Source organism: Cryptomeria japonica, chromosome 10 (assembly GCF_030272615.1).
Source record: "Cryptomeria japonica chromosome 10, Sugi_1.0, whole genome shotgun sequence".
Lineage (NCBI taxonomy): Eukaryota > Viridiplantae > Streptophyta > Pinopsida > Cupressales > Cupressaceae > Cryptomeria > Cryptomeria japonica.
Window position 1 is genome coordinate 879,946,308 of NC_081414.1, and position 24,048 is coordinate 879,970,355.

At 37.4% G+C, this 24,048-nt stretch overlaps 1 protein-coding gene across 1 annotated transcript; it reads right to left on the reverse strand.

Annotated features, from left to right (window-relative positions):
* Positions 1-1,123: 1,123 nt before the first annotated feature.
* Positions 1,124-2,288, reverse strand: LOC131026715 (expansin-A1-like). Its single transcript, XM_057956647.1, has 3 exons — positions 2,168-2,288; positions 1,767-2,079; positions 1,124-1,427 (listed from the first exon to the last, which is right to left on the reverse strand). The coding sequence occupies exons 1-3, from the start codon at positions 2,286-2,288 to the stop codon at positions 1,124-1,126; spliced, it is 738 nt and encodes a 245-aa protein (XP_057812630.1).
* Positions 2,289-24,048: the final 21,760 nt, after the last annotated feature.

Consider the following 24,048-nt stretch of genomic DNA (forward strand, 5'->3'; position numbering starts at 1 on the left):
GTGTGTGTGTGTGTGTGTGTGTGTGTGTGTGAATGAGATAGTGTTCTCTACAAATCACCTTCAGAATATAATATATGTAATATGATTTACATCTTAATAACTTCAAAACATTTGTTCAATCTAGGGCTTTTGAAATGTTTCATTTGTGAAAAGTTGGATCCCACAATTAGACCTAATTGCTTAAGTAGTTTTTGTTTAACATCTAACAAATTGTGTGCCCTATTTGATAAATAATATCATTCTTGTCTTGTTTTATGTAAAATTCATAAAATGGTTGCCTTGGTAGTTCATGTCTATTAAGAGAGATATCATGCATATTTGCTATGCTATTTGTGTCTTAGATGGTTTTGCTTTTATTGCACCTAATTTGGGTTCCAAGTCTGCATTAGAATTTTAGGTTTTTCATGATAACAATTGTTTGGGATGGAATCATCAGATTTTGAGAATTAGAACCCCTTTATCTTTCATCATATGATTGACTACTATCTTATTTAATGTGGACAAACTCCATTGTGTTATATGTTGACTCATTACAATAAACCTTTTATTTGTTTGCTTCTACGTTTTGAACTTTAGCAAGTGGATTATAAAGGCTCTTGCAAAATCTAACATTATTATTATTTTAATCATTATTATTTATGATCAAAATTATTTAGTAATTATATCTAATATTTTTTATTTTAGAATATGTTTAAAGAAAATATGTAAATGTTTTAATTATAATTTTTTGTACAATTTGAGGGTTTTGAACACAAAATTAAGAGAGAATTAAATACAATGATCAATATTATTCAGAGATGTAGCAGCTGTTAAAAGTAGCGTACATTCATAGTAAATACAATGCGCAGAAGGGCAGCTGTCAATAATCCACCTCTGTCTGACGCTTACAATTTATATATATATTTTAATAAAACTGAAAAATTGTAAAAATGGGGTCTTCAGACATCTAGTGTTGCTCTTAAAACACTTTGTTTGTGAAGCAGCCATCAAGATTCAAACCCCTGCTGAACTACCTTGCTCACAGACCTTGTATCTTGTTGAATTGTTGTACTCTTTGAACAGAGCATTATTTTTAAAGAAAGGAAGAAAATTATGAGAATGGGGTACCGGTGAGCCTTCGCTTTTATATCTGAGCACCGGTAAAAGTCTGGCCAAATTGCCAGGTGGAGGGAGCCACATTATAGGATGAAACTGTTCTCCCATCACTGGTGCTCACTCGAAACGACAGGCTTTGCCCATTCAAATAGCTATTGCTCTGCCAATTTTGGCCCCAGTTTCTTTTCATGGCCTGCCACCCCGTTTTAGAGCCCTTTATAGAAACTGCACTCACGTCCCCTGCTCCGCCCACGTTGGTGATGAGCACCAAATTGAAGTAGGAGCCGCCGGTGATGGTGAACCGAATTCCACCGCTTTTCTCGCATGCCACTCTGCAACAGTTTCAAGATTTAGCATTTTTGGAATTGAAAGTCGGCCATTACAATTATCTTAATTATCTTGTTTGTATTAGCATAACACTATATCAATACAAGTTTCTTATAATGAAAACCCGAAAGATTTAACATTTAGTACTTATTCTCTAGTTTACTTAACATTGGAGAGTATCATTAATTACATTTTGGATGACTTTTTATCATAGATAGTAATATCATTTTAATGATCATCTAAAATATTGATAATAAAATATTATACACAAATCAAATTCAAAAATAACGATAATCTCATTAAAAAAAGAGTCGTCAAGTAGAAAGGGTCTGAGAGGGAGAGACCTTCGGTAGAGAACAGGAACAATGCCTGCCTTGTGAATGGCAATGCGGTCGAACATTGCCTCTGAAAGATCAAAATGCTGAAGAGGGGGATTACACCACCCCCCTGCATTGTTAGGAAGTGCATAGTTAGGCGGGCAGAAATTTGTAGCAGTGACCACAATTGAATTGGAATGGCACCACTGTGGATCATCGGTGCATTTTATTTCAAAGCAAGCTCCGCAGGTGAGCCCATTATTGAACAAAGCAGTGCTTAGAGCTGCCGTGTTGAGTCCATATCCTTGGTTGTATAGATTTCCATACCCACATGCACCACCTGCAATATTTCATATTTGTTTGCATTATTCACTATCAAATTACTACATTGCTATGGAATGGGGAATAAAAGAGAATTTAGCAGTTACCCATAGTGCCGGATCCATCACCGCCCCCATAAAACGTTGCATGAGCGCTTGTCCAGCCATAAGCAAATTCAAATCTAGTCATCCACAAGAAACCCAATGCAAAAATTTCAATAACTGCCATTCTTACCAATTTGTGCCACTGGTTCCAAGCTTGCACAGAAAAGAATAACTTAAGCTCAATGATGAAAAAGTAATAGCGATGAGATGCGAGGAAGCAAATGATGTTAAATAGTAGTCTGAAGGGAATAAAAATAGCATCTTTTGGACGAAAACCATACAAAGTATAATTACCCAAGCAGTTCATAAACTTACGTTTGTGGCGAGAAAATGTTCGTGCTCAATTGACAGTAACCAAAATAATCCGATTCCCTAGTTTTGGGTTTAATTAGTTTCTTTTAGATTCCAATCTTTGTCGTTAAACTAATTCAAGTCTTCCAATAAAAGCCACACAAATTATAACTATCCACGCAATTCATTAGCTGGTGTTTACAGTGAGAAAATATGTGTACTCGATTGGCGATACCCAAAATAGTCTGGTTTAATTAGTCTGGTTTAGCTTTCAATATTTGTCGGAACACATCTGTTTGTTGGATCTTAAAAAAGAGAACTTATACTGAATCCTCGCACAACAAAACTTAAAAAGATTGCAGATTTCTATTCTTAAAATATAGAGAATCACAACTTAAACACGTGTAAAAATTTAGGTTCTCCATTTTACAAGCACTCTACGGAACTTCATATAAATATGAAGGACCGCTGAGTATTGCTAATAGAATGGGATTAAATTTTTCTATAAAACTATTATTCTGATTAATGAAAAGCAGGATAGCTCTGAACCTTTACATAACCATTGAAAAGCGACACCTAGGGTGCATGAGGAATGTAAACCTAGCTATAAACAAAAAACATTAAAAGCAATGAGGAACCACCAAACAACTAGACCAAGACCAGAAACAAAACAAGAAGCCAAAAACCAACAACTAACAAGCCAATCGTCAAAGACGCAAAGGCATGGTCTACTAGGTGGAGGCATTAACCTCTTGCTAATATTTACACAGACCTAAAACTTTAACTAAGAAAGAAATTTTCATGTTAGAGTCCTTAACCAAGTTTAGAGTACTAGAATCAAGATTATCTTTTCAAACCATAGAGGCAGGGGGGCTCCATTGTAGCAGAGGGAGACAACACATGTCTCTTTCACTTCGCTTTTCTAAGGTCAAATTCCTATTGCATATCTTGCAAAGACATCAAGTTTTTTATGGCCATCTCCTGGATCAACTTGGACACATCTTCAATTTTTTGCTTCAAGATCTTTTGGCTTTCCTTTAGTTCCTTCAAAATCTTTCTCTCATTCCTCTAAGACACCTTTCAACTAAGGTTGTTCAGCATACCTTCAACTTTGTCCTGGATTTCTCTAATTTCCCCGTCATATTACTAGCAATTTCCCAAACCCATTTGTCATTAGCTTCCATAGCCCATTTATTCACCCTTTCTTTTGCCTCATCCAAAGCCTCAAGTTTGTTAATTATTCTAATAGCCACATTGAACTTTGAGAAGAGTCAGTTAATGACCAAGTCTTGCTGCTCCATACTTTCCTCTAGCTTCAACACCTTAGAATCCAAAGTAGGAAGGCTAGGAATGGCATTGGGAATCTCCTAGTCAGGGGGAGAGGGGGCCACTTCCTTAGAAGCCATAGGGGACCAATCTGATTCCGAGCTTGAGGAGGAACTAGAATCCTCATAAGCTTCCTCTTCTTCTAGATCCAACACCTCCACATCCATAGAAGGCTAATTATCAAATAATCTTAGTTTCACTTCTCTAATGGGATTAAAGCAAGTAAGAACTAACTTGGGTTTAGAAGATGAGCCAACATTAGGGTTAGGTTTTAGAATAGGGGAACCCGAGAGCTCCACCACTAAATTAGGATCCAGCAAGGGGATAGGGGGACTTAACAGGGACCCACTACTTGGTGTTAAAGCAAGATGAAAGTTATATAGTCTAAGAATCAACCCTTGATGTAGGGGAAGGGAGTTTTTGGACTTGGCTCTAGCCACTGATTGAGTCAAAGAAGAACAAACCCAGTAGGCAAAATTCATTCTAATTGTGTACCTTATGTGGTGTAGCGTCGGGAATAGCTAGGCATGAAACCTTTCAAACTACCCATCCAAAGTGAAGAATTTTCATCTTAATTTATAATATTTGCACGTTGTAAGCACAAGGCATTCACAAACACCTTTAGGTAATATTCTAGATTGTGAGGGCCATTGTCTCCTTGATTGAACACCTAATGGACAATATTTATGAATATAAGTGAAAGGAATGAGGATAATAAACAAGAATGTAATTGACACAGAATAATGTTACCTTATTTAAATTCTCTAATAGATCCTATTATGATTTCATAGATGTATAATGACAAATTCTTACATAATCCTTATGTTGTCTTTGATGATTTAAAGTGAATGAGTAAATATCTTTAAATATATAATAACCAATCACTAAAAGAAACATATTATGTCCTAAGTTGACTCACAATAGCTAATGACAAGTTTGGCAAGGAAGGAATTCAATTTGTAAATTTTAAAAGTGAAGGTTTTTTATCCATGCATGTAGAAGTCACTCAATCAAATTCACACCTATAGATTTCATCTATGGTATCAAATCATGGGTCCAGGGTATAGAATTATAAAATTGGGGATAAATTATCAAATTGATTAAGATAATGAATTAATGAATAATAGTTATACTAGTAATCTAATTATTACATTTATGACACTCTAATAAAAAATCCCAAAATATAAGATAAAATGCATGGATATGTAATTTTTTACATTATATTCCCCCCATTTTGTGTAAATATTGTTAGGCATATGATGGGTAAGTGCACCAAGTTGTCGTACCAAAAAGGTGTCACTTTTTATCTTTTCATAAAAATGCGTCATTGGCATGAAAAGGTCATCCAAACCTATAGGTTGGATGCCCAAGGCAAATCCAACCCAAAGGGTTGGTATTCTCCCAAGAAAACCATTTGGTGAGTGCCAAATGCAAAATTTTGAATTTTCACATTTGATGCTCGCCAAATGTGAAAAGTCAAAATTTGGCATGCGCCAAATGTTCTGCATTGTCCAATGTGAAGGTTTTGTGAGTGTGTAGATTTTTCAATCTGGGCACAAGTTATATCCACCCCCGAAGGAGAATATATACATGAAATATAACATTTAAGTATAGCTCTGTAGGACTTATAATGTAGATTCTAGTTTTTAGAGGATCATATAAAATTTTAGAAGTCAAAATTTCAGTAATCAGCATGTCAAATTTTTGTAATCAATATACTCCTATTAGCATTCTTTAGCTACATATATCACTCTCTTTATCTTCCCCAAACTCTAGACCTATCTCTCTCCCTCTCTTGACTCTCTCACTTCTCTATCCTTGACTCTCTCCCTCTCTCTTCTCTCTCACTTTCTTATTGTTTCTCTACCCTCCCACTCCTTTCTCTTGGTCACTACCTATCCCTTTTATCCTCTCTCTCCCCATATCTAGGGTTGTCCCTCCCTCCCTATTCACCTCACTGCCTCTCCCTTCCTATATTATTACCCACCTTTCTCTCCCTCTCTAGGTTTCTCACTTATCTAATTGTCCACCCTCTATTTCTCTCCCTCTCTCTCCACCTTTCTATCCCTTCTACTTACCTCTATCTATTTATGAACTCTCTCCCTCTCTTCTCTTGCTCTCTCTCCAAACCTATCTATCTCCTTATTCTCTAGGTCTCTCACTCCCTCCATGTCTACCTCTCTATCCATCTCCTCTTACTCATCTCTTTGTTCTTCTATCTCTTCTATTCTCCCTCCCACCCCTCTCCAGGTCTCTACCTTCCTTTCTTCCTCTCTCCCTCTCTATCTCCCTCTCCCACTCTCTTGTCTTCTCTCTTCCTCTCTTATTCTCTATCTACATTTTCTAGGTCATTACCTCTCCATCCCACCCTCTCTCCCCTCTCTAGGTTTCTCTCTCCCTTCCTCTCCACCGATCTATCTCTGCATATAGGTCTTGTCACCCACCTCTCTTTATCCCCCTCTATCTATCTCACTCCTCTCTGGCCATCTAGGTCTCTCACCTATCTATATGCCCCCTCTATAGTTATCTTTGTCCCTCTCTACCTCTCTACCTCTCTCTCCCTCCTCCTTAACCCTATCCCTTTATAAACTCCCTCCTTTTCTCTATTAGGTCCCGGAGACAACTGAGAGGGGGGGGTGAATCAGTTGTCAAATAAATTTAAACCAAAAACAACTTAACCAGCTTAATGCTTAATATCGATAAACCAGTTCAACATGTCAGTAGACATTTTTAACAGTTAATTACTATACCGGTAAGGATTAGTGCATGAAACATAAACACAAAGTCATCCACAACACATAACACCAATATTTGTATGTGGAAACCCTATAAGGGGAAAAACCACGGTGGGAAACCTTACCCACAATCAGATGATACTACTGCAGATAGTAAGTGTACATAAATGGGGTCTGCACATGCAGAAAGGCCAACAGCCTAGAGCTCACTGCTCAATCACAAAATGGGAGTCACACTGACTACAGTTGGATGGTTAAATCCAATAAGAATGTACTACACAAAATAGCATCTTCATATGCTAGATTCAATACCGGTGTAATGCTAATATGCTTCCACAAAAACCTAGCTTCACCTTCAAATGATGTCTGCGTGTATAGCTTTGCTTAATCTTAAATATACCTTCACACAATCCTTTTTCGCATTCCACACTTGATCTTACAAATAAGATCTTACATTTATACCATAACCTAAGACCAATTTTAGTAGGTCGGCTCTACAAGATATTACAATAAAAACATTTTACAAACAATATAATATCTGATGCAATAACCAATTGAACATGTCGGCTTAATGCATTTATAACAATAATTAATCATCTCCATAGCGTGCCATGTTGATATGGAAAAGATAAACCTGTCGGTGTAACCCTAGACCTATTTGCCGATAACAGCAAATATGCAACTATGAATATACCAATGAACAAAACTCAAGGACAAGATGTCCAAACGATGTCTTTGACATAACCATGTGTCTTCCATGCCATTCCAAGTGCCGGTGATCATTATATCATGTCGGTGTACCATATACCAATAATTGTGCAATAGTTACTTGCTTGCTGGTGAATGCTATTGGATCTCCAAAGTGCCAGAGTTGATAAGAGTTTAGTAGGTGTTGACATCAATGACAAAACCATACCAAAATACCAACAATCTCCCCCTTTGGCGTTGATGGCAACACAAGATGGAAAAACCATCAAAGTGCCAAAACAGAAATGTCAAATACCAAAAACCAACAATCTCCAAAAAGATCATAAACAGAAATTAATAATCTCTCCTAAACAACAATCTCTCCCCTTGGGAGCAACATGTGTTTTCCAAAGTTTTTCCATACCAATCTCTCCCCAAAAGATAATAAAGATAATGTGTTTTTTCATATATCTCTCCCCGTTTGACATCAAATGCCAAAGTTACAATAAAACCAAGTTCATATACAAAATACCAATCAATTCAATATACCAACTACTCCCCCTGAGAAGTAGCTTCCCATCAAAGACCAGAATAAAAGATTTCTCTATTAATTTTGTCGGTTGATGACATTCATCAACTGTCTAAGTCTCTACTGGTGGTGGTATGACTCCAAGTTGATCTCTGAGATATTCAAAAGTCTCCTTACGCAAAGGTTTAGTGAAAATATCTACAATCTGCTCTTTAGTATTCACATAAACCAGTTTTATCTCCTTTGCATCAACTTTTTCCCTTAGAAAATTCAGTTTGACAGAAACATGTTTGGTTTTAGAATGTAATACTGGATTCTTAGATATATCAATTGCCGCAGTGTTATCACAATAGATAGTAATAGGTTCCTTGCATTTTACCTTTATGTCTTTCAACATTTTCTTAAGCCATAGTATCTGTGTACAATTAGTTGCTGCTGCAACATATTCTGATTTTGTTGTTGATAAAGATTTACAACTTTGTTTCTTACTCAACCAGGAAAATAGTTTGTTTCCAAGAAAGAATGCTCTGCCGGTGGTGCTTTTTCTATCATCCACGTCTCCTGCCCAATTTGCATCTGTGTATGCACATAATTCAAAGTTTTCATCTCTAAGATACCATAATCCAAGATTTATAGTGCCTTGTAAGTACCGAAAAATCCTTTTTACTGTTGGGTCATGATTTTCTCTAGGATTAATTTGAAATCTTGAAACAATACATACTGCATTCATAATATCAAGTCTGGTTTGTGTCAAATACAATAAACCTCCTATTATAGATTTGTATCTAGTTGGATTAACAGGTGTATATTCATCCCTTTGTGATAATTTGTTATTTGTTGTCATAGGTGTGCTTACCGATTTAGAGTTCTCCATCCCAAATTTCTTTAGTAACTCTTTTAAGTATTTGGATTGACTCAAGAATATACCTTTATCAGTCTGTGAAATCTACAATCCTAAAAAGAATTTTATTTCTCCAATCATAGACATTTCAAATTCTTGTTGCATTTTAATGGAAAATTCCTTACATAATCCATCTTCTCCTCCAAAGATTATATCATCAACAAATACTTCTATAATCAAGATATCATCATTAGTTACTTTATAATATAAATTGTTGTCTGCATTTCCTTTCGTAAAACCAATCTTTAAAAGATACTTATCCAATCTTGCATACCAAGCTCTTGGAGCTTGTTTTCGTCCATACAGAGCTTTTCTTAACTTGCAAACCATATCATTGTCATTTGTCAAAGAAAATCCATCAAGTTGTTCAATGTATACTTCCTCTTCAAGATCTCAAAAATGCACATTTAATATCCATTTGATAAACTTTGTAGTTCTTGTGTGCTGCAAAAGCCAAAAATAATCTGACTGTCTCAATTCTAGCTACTGGTGCAAAGGTTTCATTGTAATCAATTCCTTCCTTCTAAGAATATACCTTACACACTAGTCTTGCTTTATTTCTGACAACCTTACCATCTTCATTAAGTTTGTTTCTAAATACCCATTTGGTTCCAATTACATTTTTATCTTTAGGCCAGGGAACTAATGTCCAAGTGTTGTTTTTCTCAATTTTTTCTAATTCTTCTTCCATAGCTTTAATCCAAAATTTATCTTCACATGCCTCATTAACAGATGATGGTTCAATTTGAGAAATAAGACATACCTCTTCATTAGCCAATTTTCTTCTTGTCATAACTCCTTTAAACTTGTTTCCAATTATCTGATCTTCAGAATGATTCAGTCTTACATACCAGGGTGTCTTAGTTTGTTGTTGTTCCTCAATTACTGTGGAATCCTCAGATGATACCGAGGTAACTGGATCTTCATTCTATACCAGTGGATTCAATATAGGTTGATTTGTCAAAATTTATGTTGCCGGTTCAAAGTCTATATACCTTGAAGTTCCTTTGAATTGTTCATCAATCTTTACATTTGTACTCTCAACAATTTTCTGCAATCTCTTGTTAAAACATCTATATGCTTTTCTCTTAGATGAATAACAAAGAAATATTCCTTCATCACTTCTAGGATCAAATTTGACAATATACTCATCTCTTCTGATATAACATTTACTTCCAAAAATTCTGAAATACTTAAGAGTACGAGTATTACCAAACCATAGTTCATGAGGGGTCTTACCGGTTTCACCTTTGATGTGAACTTTGTTAAATGTATAGACCGAGGTACTGACTGCTTCTCTCCAATATACATGTGGTAGGTTTGCTTCTGATAACATACTTCTTGCTGCATCCAAGGTAGTTCTATTTTTCCTTTCACCAACTCCATTCTGTTGTGGTGTCCGAGGTGCTGATAGTTGTCTTCTGATTCCATTCACTTCACAGAATGTATTAAATTCCTTAGATGTAAATTCATCTCCTTGATCTGATCTTAAACATTTGATTTTCTTGCCGGTTTCATTTTCTACCATTGCTTTGAATAGTTTGAACTTTCCAAGTGCTTCTGATTTTTCTCTGAGAAAAGTAACCCAACACATTCTAGAATAGTCATCAATAATTAGCATGAAATATTTATCGCCTTGTAAGCTTTTAGTTCTAGCTAGACCACATAAATCAGTGTGAATCAAATCAAGAGCATTATTTGATTTTTCTCGAATACTTTTGAAACTAGCTCTAACTTGTTTTCCAAATTGACATTCCTTACATGTTGTATTCTGAGGTTTGATAATTTTAGGTAAATCTCTAACTTCCTTAGTAGTACTGATCTTTACCATGCAATCAAATTTTACATGACAGAGTCTCTTATGCCATAACCAACTTTCATCTATATGTGCAATTAAGCATGTCTTTTCATTGTTATTCAAATGAAAGATATTACCTCTAGTCTGATTACCAGTTGCAATTTCCAAACCAATTCTATTCATGATTTTGCATTTTCCATTTTTGAATTGTAACTGAAATCCTTTCTCAACTAATTGACCAACACTCAAAAGATTATGCTTTAATCCTTCAACATAGTAGACATTGTCAGTGTTATGCTTACCATCAAGAGATATTGTACTCTTACCTTTGATTGAACAAGCTTTGTCATCTCCAAATCTCACTAAGCCTCCATTGTATTCTTGAAAGTTCAAGAATTTACCGTTGTCTCCTATCATATGATGTGAGCATCCTGAATCAACGATCCATTCATCCTTTACTTCAACTTTAGCTACCAGGGCATGTACTACCAGTTGAGCAGTAGGTGTTGGTTGATCATCTGTTATAGCAACAAAAACCTATCCATTGTCTGTCGGATCCTCATCAAAATCATCAGTCACACCTTCATCAGCAATGTAACAAGATTTGTCTTTATTCTTCTTAAATCTGTATCTCTGATATTCAAGGTTAGGCTTGTATGTTCTTCTAGCTTCTTCTCTTAGTCTAGCATGTCTATCAGGGCATCTTGAAGCCATATGACCAATCTTATTGCAGTTAAAACATTTAAAGGGTGCTTTACCTTCATACTTACTTCCAACTGGACCTTTAGGCATTTTCCTTGCAAATAGTGCTTCAAGTTCTTCAAGTTCTTCATTTTCTTTCCTACTTTCTTCAAGTTCTCTTGCATAAAAGGTTTTCCAATCAGATTTGTCAAATGATGGAGCAGATGATGTTGATGCTTTAAAGGCCAAATCTGTCTTTATAGTAGCAACAAGACCAAATTCTTCAATTTCAAAAGCTGAAAATTTCCCAATCAATGTGTCCCTAGTAACTGATGTATTAGGCATTGTTCTTAACTCATTTATAGTAGTGACTTTCATTTTATATGTTGGTGGCAATCCTCTTAAAACTTTTGAAACAATTTCATCCTCACTTAAGGTTCCTCCACAACATTTAATACCCAAAACAATTTCATTTACTCTTTCCATAAAAGCATAAATCCTTTCATCTTCTTCCATTTTTAGATGTTCATACCTAACTCGGAAGCTTTCAAGTTTTGCAATTTTGACTGTGGAATCTCCTTCATTTAGTGTTTCCAAATGATCCCAAATAGCTTTAGCAGTAGACCTATCTAATAGTCCCAGGATTTGTTGATCTGATAATGCGCTCAAAAGTGCTTCTCTTGCTTTGCAATCATTTTCCTCATCTTTTGTTAAGTTAGCTGGATTGAGCTGACCTTGTACAGCAATAGTATAACCATTCTTTGTAACTTCCCAGAGGTCTTTTCCAATGCAATTTAGATGTGTCTCCATTCTGATCTTCCATATGCCATAGTTGGTTCCATCAAGTTTAGGACTGTCCTTCTTGAAATAATTAGTATACATTAGATCTCCTCAAGCTGTTAAACTTTTGCAAAAGAAAACTAAGCTCTGATACCAATTGTTAGGTCCTGGAGACAACTGAGAGGGGGGGTGAATCAGTTGTCAAATAAATTTAAACCAAAAACAACTTAACCAACTTAATGCTTAATACCGGTAAACCAGTTCAACATGTCGGTAGACAGTTTTAACAGTTGATTACTATGCCGATAAGGATTAGTGCATGAAACATAAACACAAAGTCATCCACAACACATAACACCAATATTTGTATGTGGAAACCCTATAAGGGGAAAAACCGTGGTGGGAAACCTTACTCACAATCAGATGATACTACTGCAGATAGTAAGTGTACATAAATGGGGTCTGCACATGCAGAAAGGCCAACTACCTAGAGCTCACTGCTCAATCATAAAATGGGAGTCACACTGACTACAGTTGGATGGTTAAATCCAATAAGAATGTACTGCACAAAATAGCATCTTCATATGTTGGATTTAGTACCGGTGTAATGCTGATATGTTTCCACAAAAACCTAGCTTCACCTTCAAATGATGTCTGCGTGTATAGCTCTGCTTAATCTCGCATATACCTTCACACAATCCTTTTTCGCATTCCACACTTGATCTTACAAATAAGATCTTACATTTATACCATAACCTAAGACCAATTTTAGTAGGTCAGCTCTACAAGATATTACAATAAAAACATTTTACAAATAATATAATATCTGATGCAATAACCAATTGAACATGTTGGCTTAATGCATTTACAACAATAATTAATCATCTCCATAGCGTGCCATGTTGATCTGGAAAAGATAAACCTCCCGGTGTAACCCTAGACCTATTTGTCGGTAACAGCAAATATGCAACTATGAATATACCAATGAACAAAACTCCAAGACAAGATGTCCAAATGATGTCTTCGACATAACCATGTGTCTTCCATGCCATTCCAAGTGTTGGTGATCATTATATCCTATCGGTGTACCATATACCAATAACTGTGCAATAGTTACTTGCTTGCCAGTGAATGTTGTTGGATCTTCAAAGTGCCAGAGTTGATAAGAGTTTAGTAGGTGTTGACATCAATGACAAAACCATACCAAAATACCAACATTATCTTCCTCCCCTAACCTCTTTATCTCCTCCTTCCATAGGTCTCTCACATCCTCTATGTCTACCTCTCCATCCATCCCCTCTTACTCCTCTCTTTGTTCTTCTATCTCTTCTCTTCTCCCTCCCTCCCCTCTCTAGGTCTCTCCCTTCCTTTCTTCCCCTCTCCCTCTCTACCTCCCCATCCATACATACCCCCATATATATCTCACTCCCCCACTTTCTTATTCTCTCTTTCTCTTTTATTCTGTCTCTCTACATTCTAGGTCATCAACTCTCTCTCACCTCTCTAGGTTTATCACTTCCTTCTTCTCCACCTATCTACCTCTGCATCATGTCTCATTACTCACCTCTCTCTCTCCGCCCCTCTATCTATCTCATTCCTCTCTCTTGTCATCTAGGTCTCTCATCTCTCTTTCCCAATATAGTTCTCTCACCTATCTATTTGTCCCCTCTCTAGTTCTCTCCATCTCTCTTCCCCTCTATCTCCCTCCCCCTTTACCCCTATTTATTTTTTAACTCTCTCCTCCTCTTCTCTCTTTCCCCCCACCTCTCTATCTTCTCCTTCCCTAGGTATTGTAGTCCCTCCATGTCTACCTCCCCCCCAATCCCCTCATACTCTCCTCTCTCTTTATTCGTTCATCTCTCCTCTTATCCATCCCTCAAATTTATAGGCATCTCCATTCTTTTCTTCCCCTCTCCCTCTCTATCTCCCTCTCCCTCCTTATCCCCATATCTCTCTCCCTTCCCTACTAATTCTTATTCTCTCTTTACCATCTACATCATCATCTTTCCATCACACCCTCTCTACCCCTCTCTAGGTTTCTCCCTCATTCCCTATCCACCTATCTACATCTCTATCCATATCTCATTACCAACCTCTCTCTATCCCCCTCTGTCTATCTCAACCCTCTCTCTCTCTCACCCTATCTAGGTCTCTTGCACCTCTCTCCCCCTCTCGGCATCTTATATCTCTATATAACCCATCTGGGTATGTGCAGGAGCATGGTGGGCCATATGACCCCTCAGGAAACCATTACTATCTATCTTAGGACACCATATGGCCTCTTAGGATAACATATGGTATTGTTATAATTCATATGATATCCTAAGGGGTCATATGGTGTCTTTAGGGGTCGTATGGTGTTCTATGACCCCTTAGGATACCATATGATCTCTTAGGACACCATATGAATCCTAACGATACCATATGGTGTCCTAAGGGGTCATATGGTATCCTAAGGGATCATATGGTGTCCTAAGGGGTATTTGGTGTTTTATGACCCCTAAGGACATCATATGACCCCTTAGGACACTAAATGACCCCTAATGACACTATATGACCCCTAACGACACTATATATGACCCCTAATGACACTATATGACCCCTAACGACACCATATAGTGTCCTAAGGGTTCATTTGGTATTCTATGACCCCTTATGACACCATATGACCCCTAAAGACACCATATGGTGTCATTAGGGGTCATATGGTGTCCTAAGAGTTCATATGGTGTTGTCAGGGGTCATATGGTGTCGTTAGGGGTCATATGGTGTCATTAGGGGTCATATGGTGTCCTAAGGGGTCATATGGTATTTTATGACCCATTAAGATGCCATATGACCCCTTAAGACACCATATGACCCCTAATGACACTATATGGTGTCGTTAGGGTTCATATGGTGTCATAAGGGGTCATTTGGTGTCATAAGGGGTCATGTGGTGTTCTATGACCCCTTAGGACACCATATGACCCATAAGACCAAGATATGGTGTCCTGAGGGGTCATATGGTGTCGTTAGGGGTCATATGGTGTCATTGGGGGTCATATAATGTCGTTAGGGGTCATATTGTGTCCTAAGGGGTCATATGGTGTTCTATTACCCCTTAGGACACCACATGACCCCTAACAACACCATATGGTGTCCTAAGGGGTCATATGGTCTCCTTAGGGGTCATCTGGTGTCCTTAGGGATCATATGGTGTTCTATGACCCCTTAGGACACCATATGACTCCTTAGGACATGTCATATGGTTTTGTTAGGGGTCATATGGTGTCCTAAGGGGTCATATCGTATTCTAATGGGGTTTACCTAGCCTGCTCAACACTCCACCTGGTTGGTGTTGCTCAATTCCACCAACTCACCAGGCCTAGTTGCACTCTAGACCTCCAAGTCCTTCTCAATCTCTTCTAGGGATTGATTCTTGACCTTACTAAGGTGTTTTCTTAAGGTGTTTTGGTTAGGAACCCTATCAATTCACTGTGCTTCTCGTGTGCTCAATTCTGGCCTCTTGGCTTCGGGTGAACTCACAAAGCTAGTTCCCACTTTTTGGTACATCCTAATTTTTGTTGAAATCATACATCTTTTAGAAAATATAATTATTTTAGCTTTAAGAGGTCCCATTTGAAGTATTTAATTGAAGAGAGTTAGATCAAAGGCTCTTAGATCAAAATTTCTTGGATAGAACCTCTCTACTTCTAAATCATACTTGCAATGGAGTCTCCTTTGCATCTATCAAATGCTGATAAAAAACCAATTTTACATTAGTTTTTGTGGGGTCAAACGAATTCATTTAGAAGGTTTGTTTTCTTAAGGATTTAGTCCTTATTATAAGCTTTCCAAATAGTATAATTTATAATATATTTAATTTCATTAATATATTTTTATTTAATTTTTTATGAATGTAGGTTATTCATTGAACATGAACTTCTTTGTTCAATGCATTGGGAAAAATAGTAAACTAATTCAAAAAAAATCTAAAAAATATCTATACACTAGGTATTGATGTCTTCTTTCTAACAAAAAAAAATAAAACTAAATTTTGATATATATAGAACAAGTTATGTGTCCAAATGTGCACCTATATCTAAATTATAATTAGTCAGACTTCAAAACTTAATAAAATAAAAAATATTCAACATATCACTATCAAACCAATTGCATGCCCTGTCTATTGATGTTACAAACCAAAATTTAAAAGTTATAAGTTTTTATCATTTATAGAAAAAAAATTATACATTACGGGATGCACATCACTCTTAAAAAATGTTGTTTGCTATAAAAAACTACTTTTGAGGGGGTTGGAAAAATCAATAAAATTTTAGTCAAAAAAATTTGAAAAAAATATATTTAGAATCTACAAGAAAGATGTTACAAATCACTAGTTTACATCATCTTTAAATTCTTAACGGTTTAAAAGTTATAGGTGTCAGAAAGTGAAGGTTTTTTGCAAAATGTTCATCTAAGTGTCAAAGTTGGTCAAAAAGTGGGAACTAGTATTGTGAGTTCACCCCTTCAACTTGCCAAAATGACCTCCAACTATTGTGAGATGATGCAGAGGTGTAGAGAAGTATTCTAACATTTTTTTTAGTGCATTTGGGGTCCATTAGTGGTTTTCAATCTTGAGGTTTTTGTTAGGGTTTCAAGCAGATCCGAAGCAAATATGAACTAACAATTATATGCAGATTTAAATACAAAAGATAAAGAAATAAAACAGGACACAGATAACACAGAAATTTAACGTGGTTCACCCAGAATGGGTTACATCCACCATACACAGTCGTCCAATCTTTCTTATTATCCAGCAAAAATAGTACATCAACCTTTCCATGCCTTAAGCATCCTAGCCGCTTATAACATGTGTTTTTAGGGCAACAAACAAGGTCGAACTTTTTAGGGTTTTATTACAATGTCAGTTTTCATCAATAACAAAAAATGGCAAAAAAAAAATTTTCAGGAGCTACCACCCCTGAACCCCCGTAGCGGCCTTCACCCACTTTGAGGGCTGCCACCCAGGGCCCGGCCCAGCCCCGGACCCCGACAAGGATACATGTTGAGTGTATAGTACTTTGCTGATCAGTCACCACATTTCAACAATCTCCCACTTGGAGACTGATCAGGCTCCACACCGAACAATCTCCCACTTGGAGACTGATACTACACGACACCACTATACATGCAACATCCGCTGGATAAAACACTAGGACTCGACTGGTATAAATTCCACAATTATCAATCAAGAAGACCAACAGAAACTAATGAAGAAATCAGCTTCTCATGTGGAACTGCCTTCGTGAACATATCGGCAGGATTCTCACTTGTGTGAATCTTCTCAAGCCATAACCGACCCTCCTCCAAAACAGTCCAAATGAAGTGGTACCTGAGCTGAATGTGCTTTGTCCTTGAATGAAAAGCAGAGTTCTTCGCAAGATGAATGGCACTCTGGCTATCAGTATAGAATGGGTGATCCTCCTGTGTCTGACCCAATTCCTCTAGAAAACATTGTAACCAAATCATCTCCTTGCTAGCTTCTGTAGCAGCAACATACTCAGCTTTAGTGGTTGAAAGTGCAACAACCTTTTGCAGCCTAGAAATCCAACTGACTGTTGTTCCCCCTATAGTAAAAACATACCCTGTAGTGCTCCTCTGTGAATCAATATCACCTACCAGATCAACGTCAACAAATCCACTCAGAGCAGCATTAGATCCTTTGAAACATAATGCCTTCATAGTGGTTCCTTTCAAATACCGAAGGATCCATTTCACAGCATTCCAATGTTCCATACCCGGATTACTCATAAACCTGCTCACAACTCCCACTACATGTGCAATATCTGGCCTTGTGCATACCATTGCATACATTAGACTGCCAACAAATGATGAATACGGGATGTTAGACATTTTATTTACCTCTTCCTGTGCCTTTGGGCACATCTCCTTAGTCAATTTGAAATGACTAGCCAAAGGTGTACTAACTGTTTTTGAATCCTGCATGTTAAATCTTTTCAACACCTTCTTTATATACTCACTTTGGGACAAATTCAAGGTTCTATTTTTTTTGTCCCATGTAATCCTCATACCCAGAATTTGCTTAGCTGCACCCAAATCCTTCATAGCAAATGACCTGGCTAATTTATGTTTAAGATCATTTATGTGTTCTATGTTAGACCCAGCAACAAGCATGTCATCAACATAAAGCAACAGGATAATATAACTGCCATTATCTAATCTCTTAAAATATACACAATGATCAGAATGACATCTATGATAACCGTGTTCAGCCATGAAACCATCAAATTTTAAATACCATTGTCGGGGTGCTTGCTTTAGGCCATACAATTTTTTCTTCAATTTGCACACCAAGTTCTCCTTACCTTTGACCTCATATCCCTATGGTTGCAACATGTAAATTTCCTCCTCCAAATCTCCATGGAGAAAAGTTGTTTTCACATCTAATTGTTCAAGATGTAAATCATCTGCAGCCACAAGACTAAGTACAGTTCTAATTGAAGTCATTTTTACAACTGGAGAAAATATTTCATCATAATCTATACCCTTTTTCTGTGCAAAATCTTTTACCACAAGTCTGGCCTTATATCTTTTCTTACCTCCTTCCTCCTCCTTTAGCAAATAAATCCATTTGTTAGGCAAGGCTCTTTTTTTTGCAGGTAAAGGGACTAAGTCCCAAGTATTATTTTTCATCAAGGAGTCCATCTCCTCTTTCATGCCTAGTTCCCACTGTTGTTTGGCATCCACCTACATTGCTTCTTCATATTCTTCTGGTTCACCAGAATCAGTTAATAATATAGAATACAAAGAAGGAGAAAATCTTTCAAGGGGTCTACTTGACCTCATAGAATGTCTAACACTTGCAGGAGTTTGTGGTACATTCTATTGTTGCTAAGCATCAGGTACCTATGGCATTTCATTTTCAAGAATCTCATCCAACACCACATATTCTTGCTTGTCCTGTTCATGCTTCTTTTCCTGCATATGTTCTTTATACATAACCTTCTCATTGAATATAACATCTCTACTTCTAGTTATTTTCTTATTTTCAAAATCCCATAACCGATAGCCATATTCATCTATCCCATATCAAATGAAGGTACATTTTGAGATTTAGTATCAAGCTTGGTTCTGTTTTCTTTATCAACATGGACAAAAGCTTCACAACCAAAGGTTTTCAAAAAAGAATAATTTACCTTTTTACCAATCCATGTCTCCTTTGGAATACCACCATCCAAAGGGGTTGAAGGTCCTTTATTTATCAAATAGACAGTAGTATGTATAGCATCTACCCAAAAATGTAAAGGCAATCCAACATGCAATCTCATGCTCCTCGCGCGTTCCATGATAGTCCTATTCATTCTCTCTGACACACCATTTTCCTGTGGAGTTCCTGGAACTATCTTCTGCTTTCGAATCCCATTTAAGGAGCAGTAATCTTCAAATGCTTTGTTGCAATACTCACCTCCATTATCTGATTTGAGACACTTCAACTTTTTTCCTGTCTCATTCTCAACCAAAGCTTTCCATTTCTTTAAAGCTTCAAAAATATCTGATTTTTGTTTTAGGTAATATACCCATGTTTTTCTGGTTGAGTCATTAATAAAAATAACATAATAACAAGAGCCACCAAGAGATGATACCTGATCTTGTCCCCATACATCTGAATGCACAAGCTCTAACTTCTCACTCTTCTTCTCTTTCCCAACCTTGAGAAATCTGACTCTTTTCTGTTTACCATAAACACAGTTTTCACAGAACTCTAAATCAATATTCTTTAGTCCTGGCAATAGATTTTTGGAGTGAAGTATTTTCATCCCTTTCTCACTCATGTGCCCAAGCCTATGGTGCCACATTATCAAATATGTTCTTGCAACATCTATTGTAGCTCTCCCTGCAATAACTTTATCTGTAGTAGCTAAGGTAGAGTAAGTGTTACCAGTACACAGATATAATGTGCCTACCTTCACACCTTTAGCTACTACTAATGATCCTTTAGTGACCTTCCAGATACTGTCTGAGAAGGTAACTATGCAACCTTCACTACCTAGTTGCCCTGCAGAAATTAAATTTCTTCTTAAGTTAGGAACATATCTTACCTCCTGCAGAAACCAATCATTTCCATTCTGCAACTTGATCTTTATCTTTCCTTTTCCAACAATTTGACAAGGCTCATCATCACCCAAATATACCTGTCCAAAATCACATTGAACATAATCTAGAAAATATTTTCTATGGGGTGTAGCATGAAATGAAGCCCTAGAATCTATTACCCAGGAATCATTAACATTATCCAAACATAAGATTAAAGCATCTTGTAAAGTATTACTTGCAATATTAGCTTCCTTACTGTCATTTTCATTTTTGTCTCCTTTGTTTTTTTGAGACCAACAGTCTTTCTTTAAATGACCAAGCTTTCCGCAGTACCAGCAATCTTTCTTTCTTCTAGATTGAGAGCGTCCTTTCTTTGACCTCCCTCGTGACTTCTCATTCCAAGGGCCTTTTCCTCTTTCCTTTGATCTTCCTCTGTTCTCCACATTCAAAACACTACTTGATGATGTTGGAGTCTCACCTGTGCTTTTCCTTCACATTTCCTCGCTTAAGATAATACCAACAATATCATCAAATACCAAAGTATTTTTTTCGGAGACGGAGTTACTTACAGCCATAACCAAGTTATTCCAGCTTTCTGGCAAAGAACATAAAATCAAGAGAGCCCTAACCTCTTCTGCAAAAGTAATTTTTACCAAAGACAATTGACTGGTAATTGTATTAAATTCATTTAAGTGCTTTGCTACAGATCCTCCCTCACTCATTTTCAAATTAAACAAACGCTTCATAAGAAATACCTTATTCGAAGCCGAGGGTTTCTCATACAGCTTAGCCAATATCGCCATCAAATCTACAGCTTTTTTTGCTTCTGTTATATTGAAAGCTACAGACGATGCAAGGCACAATCGAATGGATCCCAGTGCCTTTCTATCTAAAATGTCACATTCTTCATGTGACATTGTGGTCGCTTTCTTTGCCTTTCCTTCTAATGGCTGCCACAAATCCTTTTGATACAGGTAATCCTCCATCTACATTTTTCATAACTGATAATTATGACCTTTAAACTTTTCAACCTTGAATTTGGAATCCTCCATTGCTCCCACTCAAATCTGAAAGTCTTGCCAATTTACAGAAAACGTCGCTCTGATACCAATTGTTAGGGTTTCAAGTAGATCCGAAGCAAATATGAACTAACAATTATATGCAAATTTAAATACAAAAGATAAAGAAATAAAATAGGACACAGATAACACAGAGATTTAACATGGTTCACCCAGACTGGGTTATGTCCACCATACACAGTCGTCCAATCTTTCTTATTATCCAGCAAAAATAGTACATCAACCTTTCCATGCCTTAAGCATCCCAGCCGCTTATAACATGTGTTTTTAGGGCAACAAACAAGGTCGGCCTTTTTAGGGTTTTATTACAATGTCGATTTTCATCAACAAAAAAAATGGCAAAAAAAAATTTCTCGGGGGCTACCGCCTCCGAGCCCCGATAGCGGGCTTCGCCCGCCGCCCCCAAACCCCCTCCCAGGACCCGGCCCAGCCCCGGACCCCAGCAAGGATACGTGCTGAGTGTACAGTACTTTGCTGATCAGTCACATATTTCAACAGTTTTTTATTGATTTCAAAATCTTGCCTAGAAAAAGGGCTACAAGGAATTAGGCCTAATTAGGCCTCCAAATCCGGTTTTCTAGGGCTTGAGGGAAAACAATTCAAAGGACCCCCATGCAAGTTTGGTTTTTATTTAATAATTCACCCATCTCTAAAGTAGTTTTTTGTTTTTAAGCCCTGGTCTGACCGTACAATGTGTGAACCCCAAAGTGAGGGTTTTGAGGGTTTATAAGGCCTTTAACTGGCAATAAATGAACAACTTGGGGTTTTGATGTCAAATGGATTTTTCAAGGCTTATCCCTACATGGAAAAGTCTTCCCCAAATCCATGAACCCCTCCAAACTTTGAAATGGTGATTTGGCACAAACCCCTGCACTTAACACTCCATTTTCACCTTATTTCCTCTAACCGAGTTGCTCCTAGACTCGCTTAGAATAAGGTGACAGTCACATCAAAGCTCTTCTTCAGCACTTGAACTTGTATAAGTACACTATACAGAGGGTTTCCCATCATGTTCCAACAAGCCATGATGGCAACACGTGTGGGACTCATGGGGCAACTATATTTACAAGAAAATTGCTATTTACAAGCCAAAACTGGTTGTTTGCAAACTTGAACAAGAAAACACCAAAGAACAATATTTACAAGACTCTAAAATGAACCAACAACTCAATAATGCATAGGAGTAACTCAATCCATTTTTGGATCAATGGATTCAATCCATATTCAATTGCCAAATGAGTAAAATCAAAACAAAATGCTGCCAACAAGACTTAAAATGAGTAGTTTCAGTTGTTGAAATTACATCACACACTTCTCCAACCTTGGTAAACATGAAAGAGAGGGTATATATAGTTTTCCCACATTTTGAGTCCTCCTAGGGAATTGGAAAATCCCTAACTCCATCGCTAACCATTTTCAGGACAAAAGTTGTCATGACAAATTTTTGCAACTTTGCACTTTTGCACTTTTTGGTCTCTCCAACTTATAAGACCTATTCCAAATCATCATGAATGACTTTTCTAACATTTCTAAAACCTATTTATCCCTCCCTAATGCCTGTACCAAATTTTGACACTTTTGACCATCAAAAAGGTCAATTGGCTACTCAAACTCACTATTTACACAAAAATGAAAACCTAAGTAAAATGAACTCAACCTAGGCCTACATTGACACAAAATACTCACTCTTGGACCCTCCTGGAGTCCTTATTCACCACTGACTTGGCTAGGGTCAGTACAAGCCAAAATTGTGAAAGTTAAATTGCCTAAGTCCTAGGTGCTTCTGCACCATATTCTATGACCTATTATGACACCATATGACCCTAACGAAACCATATGGTGTTGTTAGGGGTCATATGTTGTCCTAAGGGATCATATGGTGTCCTAAGAGGTTATATGGTGCTCTATGACCTCTTAGGACACCATATGACCCCTAAGGACACTATATGGTGTCCTAAGGGGTCATATGGTGTTGTTAGGGGTCATATAGTGTCCTAAGGGGTCATATGGTGTTCTATGACCCCTTAGGACACCATATGAACCCTAACGACACCATATGGTGTCCTAAGGGGTAATCTGATGTTGCTAGGGGTCATATGGTGTCCTAAGGAGTCATGTGGTGTTCTATAACCCCTTAGGACACCATATGGTGTCATGAGGGGTCATATGGTTGTGAATGGGATCATATGGTGTCTTAAGGGTACATAGAATAGCATATGACCCCTTGGGACACCATATGGTGTTTTTTAGGGGTCATATGGTGTCCTGAGAGCTCATATGGTATTCCAAGGGGTCATAGAACACCATATGACCCCTTAGGACACCATATGTTGTCATTAGGGGTCATATGGTGTCCTAAGGGGTCATAGAACACCATATGACCCCTTAGGACACCATATGGTGTCTTTAGGGGTTATATGGTGTTGTATGGGGTCACATGGTATCCTAAGGGATCATATAACATCATATGACCCCTTAGGACAACATATGACCCCTTAGGACAACATATGACCCCTTAGGAAATCATATAAACCCCTAGGACACCATATTGTGATGTTAGGGATCATATGGTGTCCTAAGGAGTCATAGAACACCATATGACCCCTTAGGACACCATTTGGTGTTGTTAGGGGTCATATGGTGTCCTAAGGGGTTATAGAACCCCATATGACCCCATAGGACACCATATAGCCTCTAACGACACCATATGACCCCTTAGGACACCATATGGTGTCATTAGGGGTCATATGGTGTCGTGTGGGGTCATATGGTGTCCTAAGGGGTCACATAACACCATATTACCCCTTTGGACACCATATGGTGTCGTTAGGGGTCATATGGTGTTCTAAGGGGTCATAAAACACCATATGACCCCTTAGGAAACCATATGGTGTCATTAGGGGTCATATGGTGTCCTGAGGGGTCATAGAAGACCATATTTTCCCTTAGGACACCATATGACCCCTTCGAATACCAT